The sequence below is a fragment of the Manduca sexta genome, chromosome 14, assembly GCF_014839805.1.
Source record: "Manduca sexta isolate Smith_Timp_Sample1 chromosome 14, JHU_Msex_v1.0, whole genome shotgun sequence".
Classification (NCBI taxonomy): Eukaryota; Metazoa; Arthropoda; class Insecta; order Lepidoptera; family Sphingidae; genus Manduca; species Manduca sexta.
In genome coordinates this window covers 7,643,663-7,660,818 of record NC_051128.1, presented here as the reverse complement: position 1 = coordinate 7,660,818, position 17,156 = coordinate 7,643,663, and the positions used below count along the sequence as shown (strand labels likewise).

Below are 17,156 nucleotides of genomic sequence, written 5' to 3'. Positions count from 1 at the left end.
TATATCAAGATCTTGTTGATAAAACCTTTAGACTATGTGGAATGTTACCACTTTTTGGAATAAATAGAATTAATATGCAAGGAAGTAACATAAGTCCTACGAATATTTTATAAAAAAGTTATCTATGAAAGGAAAAAAAACTAGATTTAAAATTTTAAATATCATGTCGATTAACAAAAAAAAAAAATAATATTACGAAATTAGCTCTTGAACTACGCAGTGCAGTTCCGAATTTTACATGTCTGAATACTTTAGTTATTATAAGTCTTATAAGCAAAAGTATTTCCAAAAAAGCCATCGCAAAGCTATAAAATTAGTAAAGCGTGCAAACATTTAACAAATTACATTACATTTGTCAACATAAAATAATGCTTAGCGCTCACTCGAGAGAGGCGACATGTGGCGCGATAAAATCAAAAGTATGCGACATCTGAAATGGGACATACAGAAGTGTTCACTCTCGCGTTGTGCTACATATTATAGTGTTATTCACGGCAGATAACGCGGTATGTGTCGTTCGCAAGCTTCGTTGGGAGGCATGGCCGTCTGGTGTCTACCGCCCAAGTCACGAGTCACGCAATGCTTTATTGTCTCATTAAAGGTGGGGTGGAGTGATTGTGTGATCGAAGGAACACGCGTGATTTGTCTATCGACAATATGTAAGTGCGGTGGGGACAATACTCGAGCAGTTACCGGTCCCGTGATGTAAAAAAACTTTTCGTTAATTCTTACGTTGAAGATAAGAATGGAATTTACTTAATGGCTCCTTACATGATCAGGCCAACTTGAGTCATGCACGTCTTTCCTTCGTACCGCTCCGCGTTCGTGCCTATACTTTCACTCTGACCAACTGTTAAACAAATAAGTTGGAATAAGCGTGTGTTCTATCACGTGCAGTAGCGGGGCGGGTCCGCTTCGTGAACCGTTGCGTTTAAAACCGCCACTTTTCGCGACATGCGCGGCATTACGAGGTTCGGCATGGGTTACACGAATACTTCGGTATAATGCAGAGCGGCCTCTGGGTAAACGGAGAGTTTGCGCGACGCTTCATTTAGTGTAGAAAAACTTCATTTTCCGTAAAAGTATATAGTAACTATTATTGCAAGGAACTGCTATAGTTTAATTCGCAGATGAAAATCCGCAGCAAACATCAGTTTCTCTCTAGTTTAGAGGCACCTTGTGGAACGATAAGTAGGGACAGTAAATATGGGGAGGTGGATTCACAATAAAAAATTGTTATTGGTACAATAATTATTTTTTTTCTTTGATGTACAGTAACGTATAATACATAAAAAAATGAATAAATATCGGGATTGGATGCATGCCTATGAAGAAAATCGTAATACTGCGACTTTATTGGGAGAAGTGCAAAGCGCGTGGGCCTATTTTTATCACTATTGCTATCAACATCACCGATTATATATAAATATTTTCTATGTATGTAATTATAGTTTGATGTTTGTTTAATAAGTGATAAAGAAGATATAATTTATTTGATGTGGAAACTATTTAATTATTGTAGTAATACACCTAATTACTTACTTGTAGTTTCCTATGGTTACGTGATAGAAAATATTTAGTATAGATCCTTTCTAATTGTACACACTGGTGTATAGACTGCTATAACATATAAAAATGATACTGAAAAGCAGTGGTGTAGCGCGAGTTCATGCTGTCCGGGATGGACCTAAAATTTGCCGGCAAAGCACCGGAACAAGAGCAAAAAAAGGTCATTTCAACAAGTAAGTCACGCGACCCGCCTAGTCATTGGTATGTTTATTTGATTTTAAAAATATGATATTTCATAGAAACCTTAATATTTTCGGAGTAAAAAATAGACAATGTAGCCCAATTTATGTCGCATAAAGTCATACCCGGGAAAATCGGTGAAACGCTTGTATAAAATTACCTAGAACAAGTATAAGGCAGATATAGAAAATTGATACTCGATTATAGGTATCATACCAAGCAAACATAATATGTAATCTAATAAATGCCTATGATTTTTTATTGTGTACAGACATTTCAATATTGTGATTGTCAAATTTCATTACCTATGTTTAAAGGCTATTGTTGTACATTAAAATATTGCAAAAAAAATCACACGATGTGTGCTAGACACCACAATTATAACGCTTTTTGTTTTGTAAATATTTCTTAATTATATTTTACTGTAACAATTCCCCATAACTTCAAAATAGTTTATTTATTTATTACTAACAATATATCTACAAAGCTCAAACGCGTTGAAATCGTTTTTAATGTGTTTTTTGCTACATTGTAAATATAATTTATAACAAGTTGACAAAAATAATAAGTACTTATTTGCATATCGCAGTTTTGAGTAAATAATTATCGTATTCGTGACAAAACTAATTACCGAAAAGTATGTAAACTTAAATATTTTGTCTATGATTAGCATAGCGACATACTTTTTTGATGAGCATGCTAACCGTTGATAAAAACACGAGTAGTTGTTATGCAATGCAGTATCCATATCGCTTAGAAAAAGTAGTTGCATCCGTTGCGTTTATGATTCTATAGAGCGTATCAAAAATTGTTTTACATTTGGCCGATGATTTGTGTGTTGTGTGTGATGGATTAATATGTGATGTTAGAATATCGGGCGGCGCGACATTAGCGGCGAGTGGGGCGGGCGGATAGCGCGGTGCAATTTTCCCCGCCCGCACCGCGCAAGTACCGCGTTTTCCACGAGGGGCGCGCCGGCCCCCTCGCCTGCACGAGCTGGGAAATCGCGCGTCGCTCGTCTCAGTCTGGCTCAGCCGTCGCGCTACAACGACGCTTGCGAGACGCGCGCTACAATCGCGAACTTGCGCTCGTTGCACCACTCGTTCGTACGGAGCGCGCGCGGCGAAAATAGTGAGCTCGTGGCCGGGAGCGGCTGGACCCCGGTGAGAGGACAAGTGTTCAGCGGCGGTATGTTGCCCGCGCTGTTGGTGCTGGCGCTGGCGGCGCTGGCCCCGGCCGTCGCGCGCCGCCACGCGCCCTACCTGCATGAGGACGAGCCCGCGCGCCGCACCACTCGACCCGCCGGTGAGTGCTTCTGCATCTTCACCTATCACCCGTCGCCTGGATCATGCTCGCTCGACCGGACATGCATGTACATTGTACGAATGCATTGTGCATCACGTGCATCTTGACTAGCGCATCCGATCGACATATTCCGTCCAATAGTATTACGTTGTACATAGAACATGCACTGGGTAAATACTTATACGATACGCATGTTTATGTAAATAATTGCATTCCAAGATTTCTGCACCGGTCTAGAGCGACTCGATCATTTAAAACACATGTATGCATTAGTGGCCAGGACATGGATTGCGAAGCGAGGGCCGGTCGTGCCGCAACTAGTTTCGCTAAAATACAGTTTATCGATTCATATAACGTTATCAGCAATTTTACACTGGTCTCCGTAACACGGAGGAATAATAAAAACAATCCCACGTGAGAGTGGCGGCTGACTTTCATATCAACAGAGAGTAATGTCGAGAGGTTCTATTTTAGTTACATGATATAATAACTAATCTGTTATCGGACAAAGACATTTTAGAGAAAGCAAATCGCGTTTACACGTAACTTTATCATGAGTTATGTTATGATAATACCGCTCGTGTCGTGCCCTTTCAACGTGATGACTCGAGAATTTCGCTTGACTCTTGATTTGATGGAAATCTACTTTATCTTGTTTTGCACGGTGAAAAAATATTCGCATTTTTGGGAATTTAAAATAAGACATACAAGAAGCATTTTGATACGTGTAGCTGTCAGAATGTTATTTATCTGTTGTTTTTGATTATTTTATAAACTCTTGGTTTTACCTATTTCTTTTTATAATATCTTAAATGTCCTGGAATCTAAAAACTACCCTTTAATGAAATGTGTGCAGTTACTGAGACATATATTTTGTCTTATGTCTGTTATAAATGGAATATCTATAATTTTATTGTATAATAAACTTTAGAAAGCAATATTAATAGATATCACAACATAAGATTTATTTTCAATAGGCTAATAATTTATTCCCAAGTGTTCTTGGTATAAATATATTAAATAAAACGAATTTACGAATAATATTTTACTCTGAATATTTTAATCTTAATATTACTAGAATAAGTTCACCGAGTGTTGTGAATTGACACTTTCTATCATTTCATATTATCTGTAATGTTATATCATACATCAATATCAATGTCGTATGATTTCCTTATCTTATCGCGGGATATATGAATTATTACCTAAAACGAATGAAAGATTTTTTATATTGAGTAGGCCCGTCTTTTAATTATACTAAGTACAAATCTTTGCTGCCTCGAAATAATTTAGAACAACAAAATATATTTTTGCTTATAAAATTAGTATCTATATTTCAAATTATTGCAATACAAATAGGTAACAGTAAAATATTTCGGAGCATGATGGAAGTAATTTTATGAGCTAGTCTATACGCTATTTACTAGGTATTTCATATTACCTATTCGATTTGTTAGATAAGTTTTGGCTTTATACAAAACTGTGGTTATAAATTACGTTACTAAAGATTGTTGGAGCAGAATTACACGTTTTGTAATGCAATCATAGAAACTGGACTGTTTTTCAAATTTAACTTCATATATATTGATAGTATTGTTCTAGTACTTGAATGCAATTATAAGTGTATATACATAACAACTTTGAATGTGAATATATTTAGCCTGCAATAATATGACACTAGGTGTAACAAACAGGAGATAGGATAGGTCCATATTGACATTGGGGAATAGCATGGTTAAGAGCGTTTAAATCTTGGTGAATTAAAAGGTTTATAAGGCTTGGCGTTTGTTATTCTTATATAATATGTTTAATAGTCTAGATCAGCTATACTCTAAGTGTGTTCCGCGGAACCCTAGGGTTCCGTGATACCTCTGTCGGGGTTCCGCAAGAATTTAGAAAAAAAAATCAAAACACCTCTCTCAATAATAATTAGTAACTGTTACATTGTACTTTTATTATGCTGATTAATAAAAAATACACTTATAAAAACAATTGTTTTATTGTAGGGTTCCATCAAGTATTTTGCTTCCCAAAAGGGTTCCGTCATTTAAAAAGTTTGAGAACCACTGGTCTAGATAATATTAAGATACCTAGGTACATGCTCAAAACAAATATTCTTGAATCTGGATCTTTTTATTAAAAATGACATTGATAGTTCAAAATGCGCTATTATCTCTACACCAATAAAGTTTGTCTTTCATTGTATATAGCAAATATCCATTTAATCATAATCGTTAGTTACTTAGTTACTTACTATACATATTCTTTTATACATCGCCGAAGTGTTCATTTTGTGAGAATTATGAGTTTAAATCAATTATACAATAGTCATAATCGGTTTGGATGAAAGGTTTATTTATGCATTTACTGGATAAGCCACCATTACCTGTAAAGCAGAATAAACACATCTCATGATAGACAAAAGTCATCAGACAAGTATTTTGTCACAATAATATTAAAAGAATTTCGACCGAACATTAATTTTCGTGTTATAACGGAACCATTATGGTCTCCAATTTAGAATTTATTGTATACAAAATTAACGCATTCTATTTTGTCATAGATGTCGTAAACATTTTCATAATGGGTGTAAAACAAAATTATCACGCCTTAATTTTACAGCTTTAACCTTGTATATCACGCATGATGTCATTATTTATTATTTAAATGGACAGCAAGGACTTTCTACGTCCCGCCAACGACATAACTGACTCACCGACGACAGCTTTCATTCATTCTCTTGATTTGATAAAAAGTTACAATTGTTTGCCAAGAATATTATTAACATGTCTGCCAAAATTGTATTACCAAGAAGAGAAAAAAGTTGTTCATTTACAATGTCTAGACAGGCGGACGAGACCCAACGAGCGTCATCAATAGAACAATAATGTGTACTTCTATTTTAACTAAATTTGGCTGGTTTGTCAACGCGTGTAACAATTCCTTGTCTGTGTATCAAATTAGTTTCATTTCTCAAAAAAATACGCGAAACTGATGATTTGTACGTCATATCACCGTACATTTGTATTTAATTTAAATTAATTAAACATTTCGAACCAGTTCCAGTACAATATTGCTCGCTGCATACCGTATTGACATCTCATGTAGGCCATACATAAAATATGATAATTAAATGTAACTTAACCTTCTATCGTGTTGTGTTGCTTGTTGTAAGTATTGTGGAGCCCAGGCTTCACCTCTGATTTATATTTTAATGATTAGTGTAGTATCAGATGATCAGTTAGATTGCAGACAATCTTTAGTTTTTAATAGTTTAGTTATCTTTAAATTTATATCGTATTAATATACATTGATTAAAATTACAAATATTTATAACCTCGTACTGGCGTCCATAACAATATATAATTGTAATTATTAAATTGTACTTTAAACCTGAGTTTAATATGTAATTTTATTGCTCATAAAAGGCATGTTTTGTTTATAAGCCATTGTATGGTGGTAATGGAGGTGTTTGCAATTCAATTGCTTGATATCGAATAATTTCCATTACATCTGACGTATTAAAGATGTCGACTGTGAGGACATCGGTCGTTCATAGAGCGGAGTTACAAAAGTTATAGATGAATATAAAATTAATAAAAACTCAGATTCCTAACAATATTTCGTTAGCAATATATTAAAAATTAAGATGTTCTCACGGCTAAAGTACATGTATCCATGGCTATGAATAAGTTGAAGATAATGTCAAATTTGAAAACCGAACGCAGAGCGATGATAAATTAAAAAGCGCTACCTAATTCTACCAACATTGCCAAGTTTGCCGGTCGACTGCATCAGTGCGACTGTCGCAAAATGTATGAAAACATCGTGAAATGGCGTCCCTTCGTCACTACTCGCTTGTCATTAAACTGATAATAATATTTGATTGATCGTAACAAGTTTTATCAATTTTACGCTTATATATAAGATTATCTATTCTATTTTGGCAGTTATAAAATTTAACTATTTTCGCTATAAAAACATATCAAAAATTTTTACGTAAAGAAATAGTTTACATTATAGTTTGAAACTAGTGTCATAAAGTCTAATAATATTACTGAGAAAATATGTTATCGACGGGGGAAATAATTCTTCAGAATTTTTAAAAAAATATTTTTATGCAGTGTCGTCTTTTTATAGTATGACTGTAAATTGGTTATTACACAAAACAATAAGAATGCCTATTTGTCTCTCTGTGTACCTGTTATTTTAATGAAGACCGTTTTTAAAATTGGCAAAACAATCGTAGAAATCATTCTAAATGACTGTTAAATGGGGAAGGGAGATTCATTTATCAGGCCCACTTTTCATTTACGGAAAATAACTTTAAAAACAATATTTTCAAAATATGTACTATATAGTATGTTACGGATACAACGGGTAAAATAATAATAATTATTGAATAGTAATATTTTAGTCCGATTATGGCATATGAACGAGGATTAGACAAATATGACGAACGTTTAAGGATTTCATATTTGTCCAAACTCTGAATTTGCAATACAAATTGTACAATTACTAGTTTCTATAATTTGATCAACACAGCGTGATCGCGGAACATTGATACGTTGAAAAATGTTCGTAATCCACGATAAACGGTTAAACATCACTATTTTTTAATTTTTAAGATCAATGAACATTGCCTTTATACGCATCTCAAGAATTTATTCAAATATACTAAACTGCTCCGTCGCACATTTCCAACATATTATCTAAACGCGACACAAGGAAGCACGCTCGATGAAGTTGTCATATTAAGATAAAAACCATTTAAGATAAAACACAACGAATATAACTAAATTTCATATAAAAATATCAAAACAAACTACATTGCGCATTGTTATTTTTAACTCGATGATCGAACCATACCTATCGACTGATCTTTTAACCTGCAAGCGGCTTTCGATACAAAATACTTTTTGTTTATTATAACTAGGCTTCCCAATTTAGTTATTACACTCTTTTAATTCTAGCTTATCTTATTATTTGTATGTTTAAATTTTGTTAATGTAATTACTTTTTTGTTTGTTTTCGTTTCGGAGAATAACTGGATTTTCTTTATAAAGTAGAATATATTTATAGTTCGATGTTACCTGAATACATTTGATGGAGATTAATGGTAGATATAGACAAAAATTAACACACCGATTATTTATTTATTTGAATTGATTTAAATTTTGAATTTTGAATTTATTTATATGATTTAAAGGATCATCTCAATTTTAACAAAAGAGACAGCACTTACTTAAACATAAAACACATTTATTGGAAATGTAAAAAAATATACGTAATTTAACATTTAAAATCAGTTTTGTTTCACATATTTGATAGAATCTAGAATTTATGTAAATAGCACACTCAGATAAGCATCAGTATACATTGTTACGATGTAAAGTATGCGAATTATTGGTGTATATACTCTTATTTGTGGAACGTTTAAAATGCGCATTTATACGCGAATATTATATAAGATTGTTAGCAAGCGCGGTAGTCAGTCCGTGTGCGGAATGTAAATGTGCCTACACAGCTTCATTGCACTTCATTGTAACGTCCCGCGATATGATTTTCTCGCATCTCGCCTCTGGCCAGGCATGTAAACAAGGGACAATTTTTTTAATCAATTAAGCATAATTCTGGTTACTTAAGATTACTTGAATAATTGAAGCCCTTCAAAATCTCGCTTAAAAACTATACTAAAGCAGATGAGTGACTGCGGTTTTTTGAATAATTTACGCAATTCTACAAATGAAGGTTTTACCGCAGGATACTTATCAAATTAGGCTATCATGCACCGCGTTTGTGGTGATTGGTTGAAAAAGGTACTTTTGAAATCATTGTAAGTTAAATTTCGTAACTTGTGCTGACTACGTGCCTGCATTTTTTAAGCGGTTCAAAGTATTATAATTTTTGCATATTATTGCGATGCTACGGACGAATAAAATGTTATGTTTAAAGTACAGTGTGTATGTTTTACAATGTTAAACATATACTTTATATGGTAAACTTGCGATGTACTTATGCGCCTATAGTATAATTAAATACATAGACGTAACAGGAATTACGTTTATACTAAGTTTTATGTGATATAAACGTATGTTTTATTTAATTCCAAACTACAAGAATTACAGTAAACATTTATTGCTTATGGCTAGAAATCTTTTATCATGTACCGTTGAGACAAGGCAGTGCATGGTTTATTGCACTTATTAAATATACTTCCGCGATCAAAACTTGATTACTACGAAAATATATAATTCTATTTATATAGTTGTGAAATCTTCGGGCCGCGCATGTCCGTGGCGCGGAGAGTCGTAGGACACTTATATCCAATTCACTCGCCGGTTCATCGGCCTGCTTGGGCTCTCCGTAACAAATAATACACTCAGTGATGTCACATCATGTCCATTGCATCCAAATTGTAAGTACCAGGCTGTGCTGTTACGTCGTACACATCGTTGTTTGTTGTTCCAAAAAAATAAAAGCCTTACAAAAACACTATCGTTTTAAGAAATGATTTTTAACCTCATTGCGTTTATTTGGATGTTGTATGATTATAATACTTACATTTAAACAACGTCGGATACTCTACATTAATTAAAATTCCTCATTATAACATTAACATTCCTTACAGCTCATAATTTATTTAGCAAAATGCATTTTTTTTAAAATACGTCACTGCACTGTTTGTTTTCAAAATAAACACAGCAATTACAACGGACATGGTGCTTGACCGCTAGCCTGTTCTCAACAAATATTAGCTCACTTAATTAACGCTCAACCAACACAGTTCCACGAAATTAATTGGGGTCAAAGAATTTGAGTGCATACATCTCAATTAACTGGAGGATACACGGGAGTCAACGCCACGTCGCACGATACATTTAGTCATGGGGCCTAACCTCTGCGCATGTGCACTAAATTCATCAGACAAGTAAGTATCCTCAATGCCATGAAAATACCTCGCTTCATACGAAATCTATAACGCCTTCTGCTTGTTCGTCCAGACAATAGACATTAATTTTGAAAGGCGCGAGAACGGAATGTCGGCCCCATAACCTTCGCCAGGTAGAATTTTTGGCACCTTTATGATCAGGTCCTGACGTGTCATAAGCCACCCACTGCTCCTCAATAAGCCGGTAGTCAACAAAGGCGTTGGGTCGACTAATAATGCTGTCGGATTATACGGAACGGTCGACGGGCGGGTCGTCGGCCTTAGGTGCCCTCGCGTGCTACAATTGCACACAATACGCCCCCGCGCGACCCGACAAACCAAAAAGTTAGAAAAGTACGGCACAGGGTGGCGAGATACCATCTCGGCGCCATGCCGCGCCGCTAATGCAATCGCTCGTCGCCGCGCCGCACCGCCAGCGCCGCGCACCCATGCCCACACCTCGGTTCGATCCTTAAATTCGAACACTTTGTAACTGTTCGGCTCCACAACACGTCCGGTGTTGAAGATGCCACCGTCAGTATTTAATTAGAATTTCACTCTTAAGACCACGTGAAATATAGCCCAACTTAGAGAATTTAAAGTGGCCAGTCTTGAATACGTGGAAGCGATAAATGTGGCTCCAAAAGTTGAGCGATTCGATTTATTTTATGGACATGTTCGGGGTCGAACGAGTGGATCGTGGATACCGCTCGGCTTATCTTTATCGATAATAAAAGTTTTCGATAATGCACGGTGTCGCCGGCCGCCGCGCCGCGTCGTGCCGTGCCGCCGCGCCGGTCGGCGCTCGCGGGTGTGCCGTTCGAGTTACGGAGCTCCTCCCACGTACGGGTGTCGGCTCTCGTTATGAACTTGAATTAAATGAATGACGCAGTTGTATGAATGGCGCGGGAATGAATGTGAGTCGGAAGTGCAAGTCGCGCTTCGGCACGCTAGCCCATTGCGACGGCGCACGTGCATCCGCCTGCACTCTTGCCGCCGCCGTAGCCGCTCGCCGCGCTGCCCTGGTGCGTCGCATTGCGTTTCCTATCTCATTTATTGTTCACTAGCTTTTGTCTTGAATTCAAGTGGCAAAGCGTTCGCACGAGAAGCTTTAAGCATCAACCATGTTGTGATGCAGGAACTAAGTTTCAAGTTATATTGTAGCTTACATAATTTAGACATTTGTTTTTCTAGCACTATGTGTGTTTTCTCACATAGGGGGAGTAGTTCGTATATTTTAGTATTTACAATATATATTTCAATTTTAGAGGATCCCGTATGAAACTCGAGTGTAATATCAACGTAATGTATTTGCCCATTATATGTGTTTTTACACATAGGGGGAGTAGTTTTACTTTCAGAATTTACCAAAATTAATTTAAATTCTAGAGGTTCGCGTATGAAACTCTAGTTTAATATCATCGTAATGTAATGTGTGCAGTCTGACCGGCGACTCTACAAGGGTATAAAATTTCATCAGACGCGCGATAAGAGGCCTTATAATTATTTACAAGATACAAATTACAAATACCAAACGTGTACGAGTAAGTAATTTGCATGCGTTTGTATCGTAAACATCACAATTCACTGCGCAATATTTTAATTATTCATATTGAGGATTGAATGAGGACGTCCTGAGAGCTCGAGCAAAACTAATTTTTGTTTTAAAACGACTGGCAATTGCTATTTACTATAAATAATTTGATATTTAAGATGTTTTTGCATTGGAAGCACAATTCTACTCGTATCTAACACTCGTGGTCGGTCCTGTGAAGATGCCATAAATATTACTGACAAGTATTGGTTGCAAATTGCAATTAATTTATCGATAGTCCGTTACAGGTGTTCTTTTGATTTGTCATCACTTTGTTTACTAGCTATAGGGGCATAAAATTAGCATTTAATTAGTTTAATTGTAAAGCATGTCTATAATTGTTTTTTTAATTATGGTATAAATCTGTCACGATCTGGCCACTTATAGCCTCTTCTTCTGGAAGGTTTTGACTGTTGAATGTGAGAGGAAGTCTTTCTGAGTCAGGATGACCAAACTTATCAGTTTTATAGTTATAGCCAATAAAATGTTTGATATAATTCAATTATACTAATCTATAGCACTACATAAAATTCCTGTCAAATAAAGAAAAGCGAGTTATTTGCGTATAAGCAAAAAATCCCTTTAGCAATTGGCACCATTATGTCTTCCAAGAATATTTATAAATATTAGTTATCACGACAATTAGAAACGTTGCCTATAAATTGTGTCGGCGGCTGGTTATTAAGATGTGTCGTGCACAATAATACCTAATATTTTCCTCGTTTCCAATTACTCATGATTGTTGACTAACAAGCGAACAAACAGACCGACAGCAAATAAAAACCTGTCATGTTTGTCTTGTTGTGTTTGTTTATTGTTTAGCGGTTAAATAATGTTCTGAAGTATCGATGATTAGTCGGTTACTCCCCCTTATTCAAGGAGATTATCGATGGTAGTAAACTGTCAAAAGAAAATTCTGAATAGTAGAGCCAAGGCTTTACGGGTGACTGGCTAGAAATAACAGACTTGGTCGAAAAATATATAACACTACGTTAGAGACTTGCTGGTGTGAATTTTGTTTCGTACTAGTTAGATATTTTGAAAGTCTATAAGTTTTCTTTTTTGAAAATGATTCTCACGAATATTTTTTTATGTTTTTCTTGGCGGTAGTGGTTAGTTATAATCAAACAATTATTTCGTGTATTGAAATTCTAATCTGAAAACAGTGGAAATTATTTATACATTATCAAGGGTTAAATCAGCTCGTAGTTAGATAAATATTAAATGATTATGTTAAAAACTTTAAAATATAGTGTGATATTGCATAATGACTGTTATACCTATATCCTTATATCTCAAGGAATCTGGTTAAGATTTAAGCCAAGAAAACCTAAAAATGCGCATTTACTTGAAATTTTACCGCGACGACGCTTCGTGCGATTTTTATACGTACGCTAACTGCGTGTTGTTGCGATTGGAAAGCGTCCTCATACTATTTCGCGTATAAAACATCGTGCGCATGCTCTAATAAAGCTGCAAAATATCTATAAGATAGACAATTTATTCGCTTATGGACTTGGGGTCAAAAGTTTAACTAAATAAATTTAACATCAAACGAGCGGTTTCTTTTAAATTTATAGGTTATCTTACTTTCCTAAATGGTGTTATTATAAAGTTTAACAACGGATTCTGAAAATATTTTTTTGTTTTTAATGTCTTAGGTTATAAGTTTATCTTTAAACAAATTGGCTTGATTATATTGTGCGACTGGGAACATAATGTGAGTATTAATTAAGAAATTCGGGATCAGCAAAGGTGTATAAAAATATGGTACGTAATTTAAAACCGATACCTTCGTTCAAATAAAAAAAACACTAGAAATTAGGGTAAGACGACATAATAGAAACTTAATAAAGATTGATTATTGTTTCAGAGAGATTCTTTCAGACACATAAGCACATGAATGAAGTCAGCCACTAGTATTAAGTAAATTGAATGGTGCTCTTGTAAAACATTTGCCTGATTACGAATTTGTTATCATTTTTATAAATAGTTTATAGTAATAAGGTAACTTTTCAAAGGAATGTATGAACATGTCTAAGGTAATTATTCTTTAAATGAAGTTTTTAAACATTATAGTGTATACTTTAAAACTAGAAATCTTTCATGTATGTTAAATGCTATAAATTATAGTATGAAAAAAGTGTAGACTACAAACATATTAAATTATCTTGAGAAAATTAATATTATTACATTGATTTAACAAAGTCGTGCTGTGATCAAACGTCTACAGATTCAATTTAGAATCCATAAATAACCCTAGATCTAGTGCGAAAATATATTAAACATGATTAATTGTAATGTGTGTTACATTTTCTTGTATGAAAGCGCAATCGTAACAAATCGATATATTATATTTATAACAAGAAATGAGTAGAAAAATAAATTATATTTTTTAACTAAACTATGCCATATGTTATATTTATATTACGTGAAATTTGAAACGTCTTTTTGAAATTATTTCAAAAGTGTTTATTTTGGCGTATGTAAAGATAGTTATATGTATATATTATTATGTATATTGTAATTTGTATACATAGTTGGGGGTTCTGTTCCACGAATATGTTATCGCAGTTGGAGGAAACATTCTTTGTGCAGTTGATCTCGCTTATAATTGTATCTAATTGAAGTAACGATGGAGAACAATGTCGTCTTGCTGTCTGCGGTTTATTTTCAAGGCGTGTTTCAAGTTCTAGTGTTTCTTAACCTTTGAATCGGAGATTCCAGTGCGTAAGAATAATAAACAAGGCCACAGGACGCATTTTCGGTTTAAGAGTATGAACTCCAGCATTATGATTATTTTTATGCGTATGTAGAGTTCAATTGAGTTTAATTGGAATACAACAAAGTGTGAAAACGCTCGAAAGCCGGATTGACACGAATTCGCGGTTCTTTGTTTAAAATATTTCAACGATGTGAGTGTAATATCTATGTAATGGCGGTAATTTTGTATTTTGAGGATAAAATTATGTCCTTTGCGCCATCCAGGTCTGTGGTGTGCAATAAAAAACTTGAACATCTCGTACATTCGAGATATACGATAGAGTTATAATGACGGTACGTCGACCTCTTATACAACTGGGGAGCATTAAATACAACCTCGTGCGGGTATCTGATGGATGTTTTCCTGCAATAAACCATTGTTTCAACGCGTTACTTGTGTTCGATGTTCCAGAAAGAATACCATGTGGATATGCTTTATGAGTACTGAAAATCGTCAAGCGTGAAGCGGCGGTTCCAATACGTTTCGATCATTATGACAACAGGAAATGAGTACTAAATACAAAAGTAAATATTTGTCAACGCTAAATATATTCATAACAGATACATAATATTCAGTGTAGTATATTATGAACCTTTAGCGATATTGGAGAACCTTCTTATTTCTAACATCAGCCAGGCTGCATGGATATTTAGAAATACGTTTTATTTTCAGTTTTTATTAGTTATTCCTCGGCCGTAAAATGTGTGATACATTACTGAAAGCTGTAGTAACGGCGTAGTTTCTCAAAAGAAATAACCTATTCCGTTCCGACCCGATGCGCTCCGTCAAAGATGCGCGACACATTGTGTACATAAATTAAAACATACTCTCGTAGTAGCGAATCACAAAAAAGTTTTACGATGCACTCGCATGATACATGTTACATTGGCAGTCGTAAAATGAAGACAGAACTAGGATGTCGCCTCGTTGAGTCAAAATTACGGACTGATTATTCTAAATAGGGGGCAGTCGGTCCGGTTATACAGTTGCACTCCTTAGATGGCCACAGGCGGCGCCCGTTTCTCTTGTGCCGTCGCGCCGCCCTACGGCTGGTTGCGACTCAACTGCAGCGTGTGCGCAGCCTTGCCGCACGCGCTTGTTTATTTAACGTTGTTAACCAATTCATTTTTACTCGCGCTGCCGTGAGTCAAGCTATCAAAATAAATTATAAAAATGTGTTCACACCTGAGTCCCCATCACGTAAACAGTAGACGTAGCAAGCGCACAGAAAAATAAAAATCTTTAAAACGGAGATCTGTACGAAAGACATGATTCTAAAACTCTAGCACACCACATACTGTCAAAATATTGTCAAAGTGAATTCCACGCGTCCAATATATTAAAATGATTTTGCACTTGGCAATAATCCTAGCGATTTATTTAAATCTCAGTAGATATTAACCGCATACCGCATATATCTAGAGGAGGCGTCATTCTCATTCGGAGCTAGGTTGTTGAACCTCCTTTTATTAAAATTTACCAACGCGGGAGAATTGTGAAGTTCGACACTTTCAATTTTAGGTAATTATCTGGCATGGCCGGCGGCGAAGTGTCTCATTGCCATCACGATATATTTAGTGGGGATTGCGCGTCACGCGACATTTGCGGATGCGTCTGTCGACAGCAGCGCGTGTGCGGTGTGCCTGCTCGCCTGTTCACCTGTCTTTGCTCGCTGCTCTAAGTACCTATGCGTGAGCTTTTCGAAGGCTTAACCTTTTGTCTAATGACTATAAAAATTATTCAAGAAATAGGGACAACATTTGTAAAAACCTAATGTTTCTTGTTTTAGGAGCTATATTTTATTCATTGTAATAATCATAACCTCATATTTTATATAAACAACCTGAAAAACATTTAGATCGCAAAAGTTGATAGTCGCGGTCGAGAGACGATTTGTATGTTCGTAATACGCGTAGAACAGAAATAATACTTCAAACACAACAATCAAGAGTACCCCAGTTTATTTTGTTTGGTCTAAGTGCTTTATGTCATTTTTGGATAGTAAATGTTGTTTTTTCGTTTATTTATGCCTACAGAACGTGAATTTATCGCGGCCCGTCGATGCGTTTCTATAAGAGCCAAGCGTAAATTTATTACTTCATTACACACCGAATTCGCAGTTAGAAGATATATTGTTCGTGCTCGATTCTCCGAATAGTGCGATCAATTCAAAGATATTGTTACAATGAAATAAGTTGTAAAGCAGGGGCGTCGTCTGCCAAGTTTGAGAGGCGCGGCGCGGCTGCAACGGCGAGTGTGCACTGCTAATTTGGCAGGGTCTCGCGAATGAGCCACGTATCCGACGGGCCTCATATACCGTTTCTGTGCGTACGTGGTCATTTTGACGTAATGTTCGATTGATTGACGTCAATACTTGTAGAGGTGGTGGAGCGATTACCGCGACTGATGAGAGAAAAACAAAAAGATACGCCACTGTTCTTCCTGTTCGTATTTACGTAAAAACAAAACGTTCAGTGGTATATGATTTCAAAAATGTTTATTTATAGCAAATGCAATAAACTTTATGCCAGCTTTTCCATCCAGATGTATTGTTTCGACTTTAAATAACATTTTATCTCTCTGTTTTAAAATTATTGATGGCTCTATGGAAGGTTCCTATGATGAAGTGTTGAATGACAAAATACTACTGTGATTTTGTGATGATACGTTGTCTCATAAATTACGAGAGATCGTGTTTATATTAAAATAAAACCATATTGAACGATCGTGCGCTATACTCAATCTATTTGTTTACATAATAGATCTTAGGATTAGGTAGCAATTAACGTTTATTAAAGTGATTAACGTGCAGA

The 17,156-nt window shown here is 35.4% G+C and overlaps 1 protein-coding gene across 3 annotated transcripts in view; it reads left to right on the top strand.

Moving 5' to 3' along the window:
- Nucleotides 1-2,739: 2,739 nt before the first annotated feature.
- The window catches only part of LOC115456126 (dorsal-ventral patterning protein Sog), an 84,927-nt gene continuing 70,510 nt past the window's right edge, over nt 2,740-17,156 (top strand). Inside the window, exon 1 of one of the 3 annotated variants that reach the window (XM_030185034.2) lies at nt 2,740-3,054. In XM_030185034.2, coding sequence (XP_030040894.1) covers nt 2,940-3,054 — 115 coding nt within the window. In that variant the 5' untranslated portion in view covers nt 2,740-2,939. The remainder of the gene's footprint in view (nt 3,055-17,156) is intronic. The other 2 variants (XM_030185033.2, XR_005112314.1) reach the window with 2 other exon arrangements.